Source organism: Chanodichthys erythropterus, chromosome 1, assembly GCF_024489055.1.
Source record: "Chanodichthys erythropterus isolate Z2021 chromosome 1, ASM2448905v1, whole genome shotgun sequence".
In the NCBI taxonomy this organism is placed as follows: domain Eukaryota; kingdom Metazoa; phylum Chordata; class Actinopteri; order Cypriniformes; family Xenocyprididae; genus Chanodichthys; species Chanodichthys erythropterus.
The window spans coordinates 8745760-8765085 of record NC_090221.1 but is presented as its reverse complement, the minus strand read 5'-3'; the positions used below and the strand labels follow the sequence as shown (position 1 = coordinate 8765085).

At 35.2% G+C, this 19326-nt stretch overlaps 2 protein-coding genes across 4 annotated transcripts in view; one reads left to right on the top strand and one right to left on the bottom strand.

The window, feature by feature from the left end:
• arhgef6 (Rac/Cdc42 guanine nucleotide exchange factor (GEF) 6) overlaps positions 1-12482 on the top strand; it is a 38662-nt gene extending 26180 nt beyond the window's left edge. For both annotated transcript variants that reach the window (XM_067386776.1, XM_067386784.1), the window contains 8 exons: positions 2265-2380; positions 2478-2657; positions 3112-3132; positions 7042-7135; positions 7328-7414; positions 7512-7611; positions 9284-9338; positions 9420-12482. In XM_067386776.1, the coding sequence (XP_067242877.1) occupies positions 2265-2380; positions 2478-2657; positions 3112-3132; positions 7042-7135; positions 7328-7414; positions 7512-7611; positions 9284-9338; positions 9420-9542 (776 nt within the window). In that variant the 3' untranslated portion in view covers positions 9543-12482. The remainder of the gene's footprint in view (positions 1-2264; positions 2381-2477; positions 2658-3111; positions 3133-7041; positions 7136-7327; positions 7415-7511; positions 7612-9283; positions 9339-9419) is intronic.
• A 263-nt stretch (positions 12483-12745) lies between these two features.
• Positions 12746-18594, bottom strand: cd40lg (CD40 ligand). 2 transcript variants are annotated; one of them, XM_067386800.1, is made up of 5 exons: positions 18284-18594; positions 16906-17031; positions 16764-16785; positions 16484-16555; positions 12746-14104 (listed from the first exon to the last, which is right to left on the bottom strand). In XM_067386800.1, exons 1-5 carry the CDS (start codon positions 18458-18460, stop codon positions 13719-13721), a joined length of 783 nt encoding a protein of 260 aa, XP_067242901.1. In that variant the 5' UTR covers positions 18461-18594; the 3' UTR covers positions 12746-13718. The 2 variants fall into 2 exon arrangements, with proteins under 2 accessions (XP_067242901.1, XP_067242910.1); XM_067386809.1 differs by having other exon boundaries at positions 16906-17028.
• Positions 18595-19326: the final 732 nt, after the last annotated feature.

Genomic DNA, 19326 nt, shown 5'->3' with positions numbered 1-19326 from the left:
AGCGGTTATTATAGCTGCTTTTTATAGCTGCGTTTTTATAACCGCAGGCAACAATGTAGTTTAACAAGTAATCTATAGTTTAATCTAACAAGAGCATGTGCAGGTGATTTATTATAGAAGTAGTTCACCCAAAAATACGTATTGTCACCATTTGCTCGTCTTCATGTCCTTTCAAACGTTCCCCTGTGGAGCACAAAACAAGGAATTTGAAGATTTTTTTTTTTTTTTTAAGAATTTAATACAACAAGGATGTATTAAATTGATCAAAAGTAAATGCATATAAACCACATTCACACAGCAGCATACGGTTGTCAGTCCTGATTTTGAGTCCTTAATACGGTTTACGTTCACACAAATTTTCAGGTGTGAACGCACACTTCGTTAATGGAATCGGACTGAACAACTAGTTGTCTGTCACGTCACATAGTGCGAAGGAGCCGCTCTGCACTGCACAGTTGCTTCAGTAACTTAGATATGAGCTGTGTGTCGTCTGACGGTATCTCCACCGGAGCTGCTCCCGTCAGTTTTGTGTTATATGTGCTCCGTTCTCCACACAGATATAAAAGCTGCTGTCAGTTAATGAAGATTTGATGGATGAACTCAACTGAACTCAACTCAATTGGACTATTGTCATATCAAAAGTGATAAGGCTTAGGATGTAGGAAAGGTGTAATTTAAGCGGCCCCTAAAGTAATAATTAACAGTTTTTACAACGGAAGTGATTCAATGAAAAACCAACTTTAGCTCGATAATAATGTTCCTGTTATCACTGAAGCTGCTTTGAAACGATGTGTATTGTGAAAAGCGCTATATAAATGAAAATTAAGATGACTTGACTTTTCATTTTTATGGATGTCGCCAGCTTTAATATTACTTTGGTCATTGTTGCTATGGTTACTGATAAGAGAATATGGGCTTGGCTCCCATTGCACATTCATACAGATGTTATTCGAGATGCTACTGCAAGTTGATGTGTGAACGGGACATTTCGAGACTCTTACCTGTAAGTAAATGAGGTTGTCAATCCCAAAATCTGACAGTGTGAATGTAGCCATATAATACAAAAGATTTTTATTTAAAGTAAATGCTATTCTTTTCGACCTCCACAAAAATATTAGGCAGCACAACTGTTTTCAATAATAATAATAATAATAATAATAAATAAGCACCAATCAGCATTGCCATTAAATGAATAAATTATATTTTAAAATATTTTAGTCTTGAAAACTGTTTTTGTAAAAATATTTTGCAGTAGGCTACTACTGTTTTACTGTATTTTTGATTAAATAAATTTAGCAAGCATATGAGACTTTTGAACAAAAGTGTATGTTTGGTTTGTGCTTGCACAAAGCTGTTTCTTTAATTGGAAATTTCTAAACAAAATTTAGCCTAAGCCAGGATTAGGCCTTAGTTCAATCAGGGCATTTACGTACCTTTTTTTATAAATGTTCACTAGAAAAAAAAACATTACTGGTGTGCATCTTGAGACAAAACAATGGCTCTGACATATTTTAAGAAGTGTCAGTACAAGTTACTTTCAGTTAAAACAGCTCAAACGTGTATTTTAGTCTAGGACTAGCTTATCCCTTGTCTGTGAAACCGGGGGGGTATAGAGCAATGTATGCACGTGACGTCACCGTCGACCGTTAGGACCGTTAGGATTTGCAGTTATCATTTTGTGTCGAATTGTTGGATTTTGAGGTAAAATCATACCTTTATATATTGTATTGTTATATATTATGTTGACGACTCATGAATTAAATATTTTCCATCTTATATTATGCATAATTGGGTGTTTTTAAATAAACAACACTGTCAAAAACTATACTATAAAAGTTTTAGGGCTGGACAATATGACGATATAACATTGATATAAGTGATTAAGCAGATTTAAACCTACCTATATTGTAGTTATATAAAATATTCACAGGCAGATTTGCTTTATGGATTTCCCCGGCGTCAAATCAGGCACATATAAATGCCAGGAAACACGACTCCTGGCTGCATGTCAATATCCATGGATTAGGTTTATTTGACAAGTTGTAAGAAACACTTTCGAGTCCAACCTTGAGGGTAATTCGTTAGTTTTACTTGCGTTTTCGCCGTTTCTCCAATTAATCCAGTTACGCAGCGGGTTCTTTTGCCACTCAGTCCAGCTGAGGGAGCGCGTTTTCAGTGGGAAAGTGACGTCTATGCATACCCTCTATACCTTGTTCCCATTGTATCTTCCCTTTGGCAGTTGATGTTTTGGTTGTTTTTTTAAGGTGGAACAATAGATCGCACCATGGTGTTCTGCAGTAGTTTACAGGAGCAGCTGGAGTGGTTAGAACATCTTCATGCTTACACCAAGGAAGGAAGTCCAGTAGGAACAATAGTGAGGGTAATAAGAACCCATTGTCACCATTTTTTGCCCCTTTTCCATCAGTCTCAGTGATGCACTCCTACAGGTGAATTGTTATTTTCTGTCTGTTTTGCAGAGTGTTGATGGTAAGCCTTCAACCATGACTGGTACGTCATCCCACCACTTGCACGGTTTCGGTACTCCTGTGGCTAACCGAGGTCCTCTTGAACCCCCCAAGATCACCAAGCCCTGGTCTTTAAGCTGCCTGAGACCAGCGCCACCCCTCAAGCCCTCTGCTGCGCTGGGCTATAAAGAGGTATGCTGTCTGGAAAATAGTCATAAGAGATCTTGAGTGGGAGCGTAATTTACCTCTGTGCATTCTTGGTGGTCCTAACAGGAAACCGATGTATACATAGCTGGTCTGACTGTAAGTTTTTAGTCAGCTTCATTCTCTTTACCACAAGTTGTGGTGGAGGTGTTATCTCAGATTTAAGTGGAATGTTTAGTGGTCCTTTTGAGCTGCATATTAGATAACTCTACCCAAAGCACACATAAACTTCGCTCTGATGTGCATTGCATCTCTACAAGATTGTGCCAAGGGTGTTAGCGACTCATGAAGGAGTTCTTTGACTTATGAAATGCATGTGAAATCTTCTGTTTCTCTGCAACAATGAATGTTCACCTCTCAGATCTTTCCATCATATTCCTATCAGGCTGTTCTTTTATTCTCATACACATCTTCATTCTCTCTCCATTTTCTGCTTCTTTAGAGGATGTCTTATATCCTGAAGGTAAGAGTAGATGTGAGTCTGTGTGTTTTGTGTGTGTACGTGTGTGTGTGTGTGTGGTCGTGTCTGTGTGCTTGGCTAGCACTGGTGTTGCACGCTGTATCCATGCTTTTGTTTCTCTTCTTATTCTTTCATTTTGTGGCGAGCCACCCATTTCCGTTGTCTTATTGTTTGCCTTGTATCTTCTCCTCCGTCTGCAATGATCTTTGCTCAAGTTGCATTTATTTATCATTTATGATCTTTGCTCTGTTGTATTTAATTATTAGATGGAAGGAAGTTCAGATACAATGGCACAATTTTGGCAGGCGTTTATTGAAACATATCCTGCCTATCAAACTACAAAGCTTTTTTTTTCTTTTTTTTTTTTTCAAAATACCCACAAACCCAACCAGCCCTTTTCCTGCATGAAAAAAACCTGCTTATGTTGTGATACTTATCAAAAAAAAGAGAACTTTCATACGGTATATAGGAAAGTAGGGCTCTATATTTTTTGAAAACACATTTAAACACATTAATTGCATTAAATGTAATGAATCAAATTAATGAAAAGCCACTCAAAGAAATTACATTATTATGGCAGACAAGTAAAGTTCTGAAAGCCAATATATTGCTTGTTTGATTTTTGTATTTGTTGGTCTATGTAAACTTTTACTATATATATATATATATATATATATATATATATATATATATATATATATATATATGTCTTTGGCCGCTGCTCCTTCCGCTTCCGCACCATTAAAGCCACATTTTTAAGATTCTATGTCAATTTAAAGTGATAGTTCACTCAAAAATTAAAATTCTGCCATCATTTACTCCCCCTCAAGTTTTTCCAAACCTATATTCCTATATTTATTCATTCTGCTGTACACAAAGTAAGGTATTTGGAAGAATGTTTGTAACCAAGCAGATCTCGCCCCCTCATTGACTACCATAGTTGGGGAAAAAAATACTTTGGTAGTCAATGGGGGTGAGATGTGCTTTGTTACAAACATTCTTCCAAATATCTTCCTTTGTGTACAGCAGAACAAAGAAATTTATACAGGTTTGGAACAACTTGAGGGTGAGTAAATGATGACAGAATTTTCATTTTTGGGTGAACTATCCCTTTAAAAACTTTTAAACATGTGTCTCAAGACCACTGCATTGTTCCAGTCCTACACTGTCTCCATCTATTTCAAAATGCAAGATAGCTTATTTTTTTTAGCAAACAACACTTGTCAATACTCATTTCATGCTGCTTGCTTTCAACAAGAGTGGTAGCAGACTCACTAAAACATGCTTTCCATTTGGTGGTACTTGACGCTTCAGTTGAGTCAGTCCTCATCATGCAATGTTGGGTTAGGCAGTAGAAAATATCATTAACCTGATATCAAATCAGAGGAAGTCTAGTCAGTGTCCTCACTAATAAAGTGAAACAAACGTGTGTGTGTTTTATAATCGTACTAAATTTGTGAGTTAAATTTACAAACATAAACACTACTAATAATGATGTTTTATAGAAATCATTATATCAAATGACTATATTAAATTACTTTTTTACCATTTGACTGGAGATGTTAAGAATGTGACATGAAGTGAAGTATAATGTGAAGATCTTTCCCATTTTAGATTTTAACTATATTTGTTGCTAAATATTAATCAACTGAAGATTTATAGAAAGAGCTAAAGAGTGCTTCATATTGGAAAAACCTAACAGCACAAAATTGGTTCCATATTTGGTGATAGTCGGCTTGTTATAAGATGTTCCAGGGATAAAATAAACTATCGGGAAAGTGAATCGTCTATCTCGACTGATTCTGAAGGGTTTAAGGCATACATTAGCTGTTGCCATGGTTACCGAAGGGTTGGAGAACATCACTTTAACCATGTCAATAAAATATGGACCCAAGCAGATACACTTTATTGCTTCCCACAAATATGACAAATGAAGCTGATGAAAAGCTTTCCCAGTGACAGATGGTAATAATACATCTGAGGATCCAGGAGTATATTGGCAGAATTTAGAAAATAACCTGTTTACCTGTGCAATAGACCTGTTAAGTGCAGTTTGATAAGGGACTGATGTCATTTCTCGAGTGATCAAAGCCCCAAGAGAATTTTTGTTGACTGTAAGCTAAATTTAGATGTTCAAAAGAATCAGTATCTGCCATGTAGTTGTTCACAGAAATGGCAAAATGACTCATTTTGCCTAGTTACGGTGAGGTATAAGGGCACTGCTCTTGTCACCATAAGAAGGAATATTATTTTCCAATCATGCTGCATGATTCTCCCTTTAATGTCCCAGTACTCTGAGCAACTACTACCGCATTGCATAATGGCATTTTTTCGGGTGTCGTCAACATTTCCTAAACCATTTTCTAGACTGAATTTTTTTCGTAATGTTTTATCTAGGTTGGAGTTAGAATTCTTCAAAAATCATTCGAGAGACCGAAACTTTATTTACATTTCTCTATATCTCAGGGCCATAATGTGTGTCGCACATGCATTGTATACCAGTGTGCTAATATTTTCCACTTTCACTTCTGTTAGTATTGATTCATCAGTAATGATCATTACTGTAAACTGTGAACATGTGAATGCTTACTTTCAGTTATTTCTACCATTTACTTTCATTTTGATGTCATGAGTAAAACATACAAACTGAAAACACCACTCAGCGTGAAGCATGTGCATATTTCTTCATGGAAAATCAATGCAGTCTTGGTCAATCAATCTTCAGTAACTTTTATACTTTTTTATATATATATATATATATATATATATATATATATATATATATATATATATATATAAAAAATATATATATATATATATATATATTATATATATATAAAAAAATATATATATATATATATATATATATATAAAAATATATATATATATATATTATATATATATAAAAAAATATATATATATATATTATATATATATATTATATATATATATATATATAATATTATATATATATATTATATATATATATATATATATATATATATATATATATATATATATATATATATATATATATATATATAAATATATATAATATATATAAATATATATAATATATATATATATATATATATATATATATATATATATATATATATATATATATATATATATATATATATATTTTTATATATATATTATATATATTTATATATATATATATATTTTATATATATATATATATATTTTTATATATATATATATATATATTTTTATATATATATATATATATATATATATATATATATATATATATATATATATATATATATATATATATATATATATATATATATATATATATATATATATATATATACTTCTGCTGCTTGACGGCTTCTTGCTAAAGCTGTGACTAAACTGACTGGTTGTCAGTAACAGTGTTTTTAAACTGTTAAATATTCATCAAGACATTCCTAACATCATATTTATTAAAGCTGTCATCATAACCATGGCAGAGGAAAAAAAGGTTAGTCTTTAAATAAATTGTCCTTCAAACAATTTAATGAAGTTAGTTAAAATAACTTGGACTGGGGGAGTCTAATTTAAATGACTCACTCCGCGGTGTTAGCATTTGAGAAATAGGTAGCGGCAGCTTTGTGAAACTGCTGTACCAAAGTCAACAAATGACTCAGACTAAAATAATTACTTCACAAACAGACAAGGGTCTCTCAACGGTGAATTGTTTTTATTCATGAGTCCCTGATAATTTGCTGTTAAATTATCCTGAATGGCGTCATAACTTATGTAAGCTGCCATTTATCAGTCTAATTTCTTAGCATCCTCGCGCAGGATTTGAACACAAATTAAAGCCTGCTAGCTGCAGTTTTGTGGTTTTGTTCAGAGCTCAGCAGATGCTGTAAGTTCATTAACACCAGACTGTTTCCTCAGGACTCTAGTAAAAGCCCCAGACCCATGAAGAAGTTCCTCCCAAAGAGAAAAACGGAGAGAAAACAATCAGATGATGAGTTCCTGCTTAGAAAAAGTAGGTATATTAAAATGATAAATAAAAAATGATTTAGTTCCCAAACTAATATCTCACAAAAATGATCCCCATTTTGGTTTGAAATCAAACAAGCAGCTTTGCCAACTTATCTTTTAGCATGTACAAACAAATAGAAATACACATAATATATTGGTGGTTCGTCCTCTCTGAAAGTGTTTCTGTGACTGACAGGCACAGCAGCTCTAGAGGAGGATGCCCAGATCCTCAAAGTGATTGAGGCCTATTGCACCGGAGCCAGTCTCCACCAATCCACCACAGGTTAGACATACCTGTCATATGTGCTGGATAATTGAGCTACTGATATTTTAATAATGTTAATATAGTTTTAATTAAAAGCTTTCCTTTGTTCACGCAGCTGTGCGTAAGGAGTGCATCCCCCAGGTCTTGCTTCCAGAAGAAGAGAAGATCATTGTTGAGGAGATCAAAAGCAATGGCCAGACGATCATTGAGGAGAAGTATGTTCAGTTGTCTCATATCAGAATTATTCAAAGATGATCTTGTTCTCTAATTAGAATAGAGTCCATTTAAGAGAGAACTTTTTGTATTCGTTCTGTAGTGACCAAGAAACCGTACACATATCAAGTACTTGAGTAAAAGTACAGATACCCTTAAGGCCTGTACACACCGGGACGAATATCGCCAGCGTTTTTCGAGACGTTGTTTGTGTTCACACCCAAGCGATTTTCACTGGCAATGCGCAGAGTGAACGTGCAAATTCACTCCCGGACAGTATGTGGCGCTTGTGCTTAACGGTAGTGCAAATAAACATATTTATGATATTAATAAAGTTAAAGAAGATAAAAATGCAGATATTAAATGGCACATATATGAGAGATGATAGTCAGAAACAGTATTGCAAATAAACATTTATGAAATAGACATTCTCAACTATATTTCTTCAATGTAAAAGAAAAAAAACAGCAAAAATACAGATATAATACACATCTATTGGTATGGCCAAGAACTGGCAGAGCACCCATAGCGTGCGTCTCAATCAGTTCCCTAGTTCACTAGTCAGGGCACTGATCAGGGAGTCGGCCACATTCATTTAAATGGTATACTGATACACGACCTAGGAAGCTAGGGAGCTGTTTGAGACGCAGGGATAGTTTGTCGGGGTCTTTCTCGTCTACTTACTTTCTCTTCGTCGTCTTGTGTGCTCGGCAAGACTGTTTTGTGCTTGAGCGCCACCAAGTCGTGTTTTACTGTAACTTCAGCAGCTCCAGGCACGTGAACAAAAGCACCAATCTCATTGGTTGGCCAGTTTTTAACGCGGCGCGTCAAACCAAAAAAACGAACCGAGGCGTTTTTTAAAAAAAATACGCTTTTACGTCTCGCGTTTTTCGCGTCGGTGTGCACACTCACATTGGCGGCCGTTGTTTAGTCACGAGGCATTAAACGTCGGCGAAAATCGCGCACGGCGTTACAGGCCTTTATAAAATATTACTCCAGTAAAAGTACTCCTTTCCAATTTTACTTTAGTCAAAGTACGAAAGTTTTTTTTTTTTTTTTGAGTACTTAAAGGATTAGTTCACCCAAAATGAAAATTCTGTTATTAATTACTCACCCTCATGTCATTCCAAACCTGTAAGACCTTTTTCAGAACACAAATTAAGATATTTTTAATGAAATCCAATAGCTTTCTGACCTCCGATAGACTGCAACGTTATTACCACTTTCAAGGCCCAGAAAGGTAGTAAAGACATTGTTAAAATAGTCTACGTGACTACAGTGGTTCAAACTTAATTTTATTAAGCAACGAGAATGCTTTTTTTGGTCAGAAAACAAAAAAAATAACGACTTTATTCAACGGTTTCTTCAGGGTTCTAGAATGCCAACTAAGTATTGGTCGATGCTGTTCACGTGAGCAGCACAACGCATGTGTATGTTGCTGACGCAGGAGCCGGCCAATACTGAGCCGGTTTTCTGACCTAGAAAAACTCGGAAGCGCTGTTTTGTGTCTACAATGTAAACAGCGTAGGAGAAAGACAGGGACTTTTTAAAATTTAAAATTTTTAATCCATTCTGAATCCTTTTTCGATCTATATATGTACTTTATTTCCACTGCAAAATGTTTTGTTTTCCTTTGAATATTTTTAAGTATTTTTTTAATGTACTGTTTTGCAGAAGTCTTGTCGATGCGGTTTATGCTTTGAAAGATGAAGTCCATGAATTAAAAAAGGTAAGATTTTGAGTTACTGTAACCTTTTTTTGGCCTGAACTATAACCTAACTATTCTGATGCCCTGTGTTTGCAAATGTAGGAGAATAAATGGATGAAACAGTGTCTGGAAGAGGAACAGAAGTCCCGTAAGGAGCTGGAGCGTGTAGTCAAGAAGTTGGCCAAGCAAAAGAATGACTGTTCCTGGGAGGATGGAGGTCACTAAACAACACTCGACTGTTTCCCCTCGCCATGCGCATGTATGTGTTTCTGTGTCTGTGTTTGTCCTCACAAATGTGTTTTTATGTGTTTTTACATCACATTACACACTGAACGTTGCTTTTGGAAAGTCACCATGTTGGGGATTTTCAGCCATTTCTCATCAAATGTTAAGGACAAGATCCGATGAGAATATCGACTCTGTTTTTCTCGCCATATGGAAGAATATCACTGTCTGGTTTCGCTTCACGCTCCTGTGACGTGGCATTCTGAGAACGAAACGGCAACTGTTCTAGAAAACCAAGTGAACCACTTACTTAGGAAGTATTAGGCGATTTGGAAAACTTCAGAGAACTGTCGGAGTCCGGTCCTCTACTGTTTTTTTTTGTTTTGTTTTTTTTTCTGTTTTTTCCGGTTCACTTAAACACTCCAAGAAGAAACATCACAGAAAAGATGGTGGAATCTGTTGTTTTTGAACTGAACAAATATCTGCCTCACTTTGACTGTTAACTGGTCATGGACAAGAGAAATCCAATGACATTCAGCCCATGAACAGCATTCCGACTCAAGCCGCTATTGCACAAGTGAATATATTCTGTTGATGGCGCTGGAGAAGATATTTGTGGTTGAACATTACAGTACTCCACCATATCCACAAGTATTGCTCTTTTCAGTCCTATTTCTGCTTTTATAATGTGAAAATGGTTGTTTTGCTTGATGTAGCTTTTAGGTCACAAATGAACAAGATTGCGATTTGTGGTTTGCACCTGATAGACATGAGATGCCCTACTTGCCATCTTGAAATTACTTTGTTTTTTCCTTGTAGTTTGATGGTTTTGAATTAAATTCCTGTAAAATGTAAGTTTAGATTCCAAACGTGTTCCCCAGACAGTCACTCACATCAGCATGGGTGTACAGTATTTCTAAAACAGCCGTTATATAGTACATAATCATGCTTCTGATAATCATCACTAGTGTAAAGATATCAGGGATATAGTTGTCAGAAATAGTCAAGTTCATAATACTATACTAACACAATACATCATATAATGTGTATATATATATATATATCATATATACTTGTATACAGTATAAATATGTATATATCATAGGTACTATGGCAAAAAGAACCATATAAACTTTTTTTAATGATCAAAAAATACAGTAGGAAATTTGGTTACACCTTTATAATAAGATTTCATTTGTTAACATATTAGTTACAATAGTCAGCATGGACTAAGAATGAACAATATTTCTACAGCATTAATTAATCTTAATGTTAATTTTAACATTTACTAATACATTATCAAATTAAAAGTTGTATTTCCTAACATTAGTTAATGAACTGTGAACAAACATGAACAATGAACAGTAGTATTTTTATTAACAAAGATTAAAAAAGATTAATAAATACTGTAACAAATGTTTTGCTCGTGTTAGTTAATTCATTAATGTTAACAAATAAACCTTATTTTAAAGTGTTCCTGGAAATTTTAAACCTTCTTTTTTTCAGAGGCTTGAAACTATTTCATATGTATCTTAAACCAAAAAAAAAAAAAATCCAGTTTGTTGCGGATTTGGTACCAGGGGCCCTTTTAGAACTTGAAAACCAAGAGTACGTAGAAACATTTGGTACTTTAGGCACTGATATTTGTTCCTCACTTGCCATATTGGAGGCTCATATTTTAATGAGGAACAAATGTGGTTGGAAACTAATTTAATTGATTCCCCCCCCCCCCCAGCAAACTGTTCCCTGTCAGCAATTTCACTGGAGGCTGCAGTGCAATAGATTTTCTTACTCATTCCTACTCTGCCATAGTCATGTGTGGCATTTATGGTACAGTTTTTTTTTTTTTTTTATTGAACTCTTGCCAGATTAACTAACAAGTTGAAAATCAGATGAATGAGTAATTACATGGCCGGTTCCACAAATGACACTGTGTCTGGAGTGCTAAATGAACCTTTCAACGAATCATTGCCGATCATAACCGTGACTAATGCTTTCTATCGCTGTGGATCGGAGGGACGATCTCCATCTTAAGCAGTTTAGAAATGCATGCAAAAAGCTGTAAAGATGAGCAAAACTTGTGTGGGGAGGGTTTATTTCTTCTTCTTTTTAAACCCACCAGCCGTCACCTCCGGAACATTGCTGTGGCAATTCAATGCAATATGCAACTGGTTTGTTGTTACAATTGCTGTGCATTCATTCAAGAGCCAGTTTTTCTCTTGGAAGGAGTATTCTGTATAATATATTCTTCCAATTAGGCAATAAGATGTGCTCTGAGGTGCACAGATATAATTCTGTTACTGTGGTACTGCAAAAATCATGTTTCATGTTTGTGTGCGTGTTTGTTTTCCAGCAATTAACCTTGCATGCCATGTGTTACACATAGCCTTAAATATTATTTTAAAGTGTTAACCCTGATTGTGTTGTTGTTGTTGTTGTTGTTGTTATTATTATGAAAATTTTTAAAATATCTTTCTAAAATTATGACATCTGCAGTGGTAAATGTGATATTCATGTGTGTATTATGTGAAAGAGATTGAAGTGTTCAGTAGGTTATGCGAGTATACATTTGTACCGTGTGCAAACGTGCTATTTGTTAGAGCTGGCTACTGAAATCAACGAAAGGAACTTCACTTTGTCCTCCGAATGTCATGAATGTGTCAGGAAAAAATGCACTTTCAGGAGATCATAAACGAGGGTTGAAGAATGTCCACGTCAGTTTCCTCTCTTAAAAGTGCCCATGTCTGCAGAACACAATTTTATTTTTTGCGGAGCTGATCTATGCAATATAAATGCTTGTATATCTATGATTTGTTTTTTGTTTTCTAGTGCTTGTGTTTTTATTTTGTCTTCATTTCAAAAAGGAATTGTTTTAATAAAAATAACATCATGTTAATGAGCTATGAATTTGATTTTATTTGGAACCTATTTAAACATATGAGGAAATTCCACCTTGTTTCAAAAGGCAGAAAACTATGTGTCATGTGTGATGTAGTTTTGATCTTTCACTATAGGAAAAGGGCAAATGTACAAGCTGGAGCGACTGTAGTAGGCTGACAACTTCCTGTAAGCAGAGGCTTCAGCGTGGCTCTGAAATAAGCACACGTTTGTCATCTAAAACTCACTGTTTCCATGGAGGAGGGTGGAATGCTATAAAATAGGCACAGCAGTAGTCTTTTCATAGTTGTGTTATCAAATTGAAGTTAAAAACAGAACTGGTAGGCTTTGCACTCCCTTCTCTTCATCCTCTTCCTACACATTAGTTTCCAAACTATTAGGGTTTCTCTCAACCTGTATACATAGATGGAAACATTGATAATGTTAAAAAGCTAAACTGGGGGAATTGTGTGATTAATGGAGTTTGAATATATTATTCATAGTTACAACATGTATCCCAAGTTCCCCCGCCCCCCACAAATGTCACTACAATTATGTAGTGTCAGCACTAAAAAAATATATATATATTGTTGGTTTAACTTTAAAAAGTAAGTTCCCTGGTTGCCTTTAAAATTGAGTTCATTGAAATAAAAAAGTTGAGTTAATACAATGCATGAGATTGGTTTAATAAATAGAAACTCAAAATATTATGTTATCTGAACCACATTAATTATCTAAGTTGAAAAAGTTGTGATAACAAATCATGAAAATATTTTTTTTACAGTAAAGAAAAAAAAGTTGTCTGTTGCCTAAATGTAAAATAAATACTAGGTAAAGAATCGAACATCAAGTGTAATCTTGCCAAGCATGTACCTAAATAAATATCTTTATTAATTCAATAGTTTATTATTATTGTTGTTATAAAAAAGAAGAGCAAATAGTAAAAAGAGAAACTAAATAAGCAATAAATAATTTCATACAAACACTGCCACTAGTGGTTTGAAAACATTCATGGTATTCTTATAAAATTCTATTTGCAATGAACATAGTTAAAAGGAAATTCCAAGTTCCCATATTCAGAAAGATTTATGTGATTTCCTTGTTTGTCCTGAACTTGGATTGTGGATTGACATCAAGGAGAAGTGCATGCGATGACTTTCCCTGGAGATGAAATCTTTGAGATGCGACATACATCGCTGTATAATTATCCATTTAATTATAGTGCCTTGATCCAGCCAATCCCCTGACAGTCTCATATCATCCATCTCCCCCTTGACCGGTTCAGGTCCAGAGTGTTCTTTACCGTAATTTAAATAATCCAAAGCTGCAGGAGTCCCTGTTCACCAAGGATGTGTTTGTTACTGCGACATAGAGCTGTTGGTCTTTCTGTAGTCGAAAAACCCCCACCAGGGAGGCTGTACACAAATTTGGTTTGCTTGGATTCAAGCTGCAAAAAGACTTGAGTAGCTCCTTGTCTTTCTCTTTCTTGGGTTCTGGGCTCCTTACGGCTTGCATTAATGCATTTTTTGCATGTTTGGAGAAGGTGACTTGGGAATAAACGAAATAGATTCCAGGATTGTGAATGGTCAACATGTTCCTTTTGCTGTTAAGCCCGACGTCCTGTAGCAGTGAATCATCTCGATCCCAAAGAAGATAGTTTGACCTTAGGAACTCTGAATTCGTATCTGTTGGTGTTAAAACAAAGAAAATCGTCACGTTCGCTTGTCTTAAACGCTAAATTAATGTTTTGATTTAATAGAAACTGAATTATTCTTGAATATATATTGTATAATAGACAGTAAAGGTGATGTGTGTTCTTATATTTAGGGCCCAAGCCACTAAGGAGCAGGGCCCTATTAACCCCCTAAGGATTATTACTTATTTTTATTATATATAGGAAGTTAGCTATTATGGGTTGTTTGAAAAACACATGCTCTGGAATTTTATATACTCCTCCTAGGCGATTAATCCTATCACCACCAAACTCGGTCAGCCTGGAGTCAAGACAATGATGATGTAAAATTGCCAGCGGATTTTTGATATCTCAAACGGTTTGGCCTTAGACTGGGTAAACCCAGCCTGATCTGTCTGGAAACCCGTACATTCATTTCTGCTGCATCTGTTACACTTTTGCAGGAACCAATCACAGACTGGCTTATCCACCTTGCTCACTATTGGCAGGTACAGAGCCCTTTCTATGGCTCTAGGCGGGTATAACATGATGACGTCTCTCGCACGACCGTCAATCAAATTCTTTTTAACCTCTCAATGATGCTAAATGACTTCTTTAGTTTAGCAAACAAAGCGCTCGACTGGGTGTAAATACCACTCACTTTCATGTTTTTTTTGCACAACCTGCAAAAATCGCTCGATGCCATCGCTGCTTCTGCAAAACGCTGATCAATGCTACAAACCAATACAAACTAAACCTGTCTGGAGTTTCCGCATCGCTCTGCAAAGTACGTCACCCGGATCATTGATCTGATTGGTTGAAGGACTATCCAATTGCGTGAATAATGCTCGTTGATCACACCTCTTGTGCAGTACGAAATGCATAGCAAAGACCAATGTTCAATTTTAAATTGAGCTTAGTCTGGTGATAGCCAGACAAGTTTGGCCTCGGCGAGGCAACGAAGTTATGGCGAGAAAAGGGAATCACGAACTTCAGCTGTGTGTTCGTTGTAGGAGTCCAATCACATGGATGTGACTATTGTGAATCAAAGTTATAGCGCCACCAACTGGCAGCAGGAAGTGTGTCACTTTCAAAATGCTTTGAGATCACTCTCTTATTTTTACCCAATTTGCTTTAAACTTCATTAGAATATTGTTGAACTAATTGAACTATGACATTATCACTATTTGGACAGGACTACATTTCTAAATTAGACTTGAGTTATAATTCCTATTACCCGTCAACCGTGAGTTCATGTATTGATTCAGACAAGACTACAAGAAGTGTGTGTTTTGTAGACATGGGCATTACAGAAGGTCATGTGCTATGTTTGCAAGCATCACATATGACGCATGTCTTTAAATTTGTTATTTATATAATTCTAATTTATTCAAAACCCCATATTTACATAAATTTCACATGATTTTATTAAAGTGGCTGTTTATAACAAACTTGTATAAGTGAGCAGAAAAATCTAGACACATACCTTACTTTTAACAAGGCCGATTAGGATGGTTTTGTGCACTCATTTGAAATTGACTCACGCATTCTATGACATGAATTTCACAGAACCATTTTTTTAAGCACCATATTACGTCACCATATTACCATATTAAGTTCATATTATATTTATGTTTTGAAGTCATGCGCCCTCTAGTGGGCGTAAAAATTATGTCAGTGTCGTGTTACGTCTGCGTCATGAAATGACGTATGACTGTCATTACCAATCAAAATGCGTGTTCATTTAAATGCAATGTGTGGACTTTTTACACTATTTCTCGTATTTCCGTTTACAAAAATTTAATTTTATTAATGACTACACCTACCCCATCCCTAAACCTAACTTTAGTGAATTATAGTTCATTTACACTTTGTGAGCACATGTGTTCCCTGGGATCGAACCCACGATCGCATGATCACATGATTGCATATTGTTATTGCAATGTTCTACCAGCTGAGCTACGCGAAACCCAAAACCTGATGCAGATAAAAGGGAACAATGCATTAAAAAGAAAGCAAATGCTCCTATGGGTCGTATTTCATGAATTAAAATGAAAGTGTCCTGTTGTCGATAGGGGCGCCACTTTAGTAAACGCTCCTATGAGCCGTATTTCAGGGAAGTGACAAACGACCTAAATGGTCGTATTGGTTGGAGAACATGTTGGAATTTCATCTACATTCAAATGATCTCATGGATGTGGCTGTTGTGGTTGTGTTGTTTGATCCTACGGGCATCGGCTGCTGCAGAAAATCTGGTGTGAATTTGACATAGACCTTTTATGTTTAACCGTTTTAAATGCCCATTGCCCGCCGTGCACAGTTACCCTGAAGCCACAGGGTTGGCGGTGCCACTGGGCTTGAGCCCATCATCACTGCTTGCAGCTATATTCACCTTTATGTGGGCTCAGAAGAACCATGTATGCAGCTGGTCCATTGAAAGACGTCCCTCCAGTTAACATAGACACTGCAGGATAATTACACAATTACATAAAAATAGCATACAACAATTAGAATGACACCAAATTGCTTGCTAATTATTAGAAGCAAACCTTTTTATTTAGTGAAAAAGAATATACTAGGTTTTTTTTTTTCATAGTACAAATATTAACACAAATAGCAACAGAAAAAAAAAAAAGTCAATATTTAAAAATCTGTTGTGCAGTGCTTCTTACCTTTTTCATTTGCTTGCGAAACCTTTGGGATGAAGAAAAAGTATGTTATTGTTACATACAAAGTAATGATACTTTTGTTGTGCAAAATATGTTATGATTCACATGATCTTGTATTATCAAAAAGCATGACTTAAGTGTATACCTTTGCAATGACATCTTTATATTTTTGTATCAGTTGGCTACATTCTGCCACTGAGTCTTCTCCCAATTTGTCATTCACACAGTCCTCTAGTCTCTGTATATTTTCATAACTCCCCCGGAGCTCCTGCTGATGAAGGAAAAAGCCATTTATAAATAACACAAGACATATATTCCAATGTTGACTGCTTTAAAGACAAACCTTTTTTCCACCTTTATTCTTAAAGAATTTTTTTGGTAAATATGAATGGCACCAAAAAGAATCATCTTATCACTGTGTTATAAAGCACATTAAAACCACTGTGTGAATAATACAATGATTTCATGGGGTTGACAATGTTAACAATTGTTTTATATTTGTGATATGTACATTTAGGTTAATAATAAAAAAACATATACTAAAAAACTAATATTTTTACTCTTGTACCTCAACTTTTGTTTTGACTACCTTCTGTATTTATAGATTTTAATTTTTTTTTTGCTGATGTTTAAAACTAGTTTGACCCTTACAGTTGGAGTTTCAATTAAATGTATGAATTCTGATTGTTTAATAATTGCTGAGGTTTACTATGTGGTGATAATAATGCGAATTGTTATTGAGTCACTCCTTTGGCATATAACACATACAATGAGATTGCATAATTTGTTGAGTAATTTGGTTTTAGCTTCCTCATGACACAGGAATGCTGGTTTTTGTTGCCTTTGTTTCTTTGATGCTCAGTATGCACAATGCCTTGCTCATAAAACCACACAACCCAGGAAATACACCCTAGAGAACAGGCCTCTTAGTCTTATCTCTTTCGGTTGATTCTGAGAAAAAAGAATCAAGATTTCATCTCTGTGTTTCTCATGGCTGTACATAATTAGCACATCATTACAGGCTTCAAAATATATTTCTGTTAATTAGTTTAGTACTATTAGTTTCCATTTTTCTCTCGAGTGAATGAGCTAACATTTCAAAATGCATTTGTAAACTTGACGCAGAGACACCTTGTTAATTGTCTCTAAAATAAATTAGCTTAAATTCCTACATTTAAAGTAATAAAGCTGATGTGGAGGCCACTTTTACATCTCTTCGAACACAAAACACATTATCACACATACTGAAAAAAAGACTATTGAGATATGAAGTATATTGATGATAAAATCTTCTACTCTGAGAAAAAAAAAAAAAAAAAAGTGTAGAATTTACTTTGAAACATTTTTACATAATTCCAAAAAATGCAAGTCAAAAAAATTTGAAAGTGTGAAAAACTAATTTCTTGCAAAAAAATTTTAAAAGTCTGTTAAATGTTGCAATTAATTAATTTCTTCCCGCCATTGAACCTGTAGTAAATACACGTGTGAGAGCCAAGAGTCACCAAGAGAAGAGCAGCTCATACCACGTTGAGTTTCTGGAACAGGTAGAGGAAGCCTCCGAAGGTCAGTATCATTAACAGCAGCAGCATCACTGACAAAAACTTGACCATAGGTGTATTTCCCGGTGGCTGGGGTTTGCTGTATCCTGCCCGTGGAGGTACCGGTGGGGGATTGTAGCTAGAGTGAAAGGTGTTTATCATGATGAAGAGAGGACGAGTTAACGAGAAGAGATGTGTACTCCAGCGGCACCCATGCAGTTCTGAAGAGCTGCTCTGAACGTAACTGAGCTCATTTGCATGACTTCCTGATAGATGTCACTTTTGGATGGAAACTAGATGCTGAGACTAACGGCGTATGTTGTATGCAATTTTGCGTAAATAAGAAAAGCTAGATTCCATGAGGTCACAGGTCATTGTCTTTGCAGATTCAACATTCTGACTTCGGCCTAACAGATTTTTGTCAATGAATATTTGTAAAGAAATGTTCTTTTTTTGTTTTGTTTTTAAATAAATTGATATTAAAACTTGAGCCACAGAATGTACATTTTGCATTCACTTTTAACTAAATGATTTTAACCAAATGAGTTATGTTTAGTGGATGTATGAAGTCAGTTCTCAAGTGTGGGAGAGTAACCATATAGGTGTCGTGCAACACAAGTGTCTAAATTCTTCTCATCTTTAAAGCCGAATGCAATGTTATTTTGAGGGCCTCTCTTGCTTTCTGTTTGTCCAAACCACAGGAAATAAAGTCACATGTTGTTTGTATATATCTACCCGACACAACACCTCTCTCAAAAAAATCTGACCACAGTGAAGAACAGATGCACTAAATAACACAAAACAGAGAGTCTGTGCAGCTGCCAATACAAACACAGGAGAAACGCATATGAAACCTAGTATTCATGAGCCATAACATTTCTACATAGATGATCAAGGTCGATAAGATACTAGTTTACCACATCTATAAAAGATCCTCGAAAATACATGAAAGACATGTTCTTTGTTTTTGTAAGCTACTAAATTTTGACCTCATTTTAACCACTAAGTGGTGGTCTATATATTCTCAT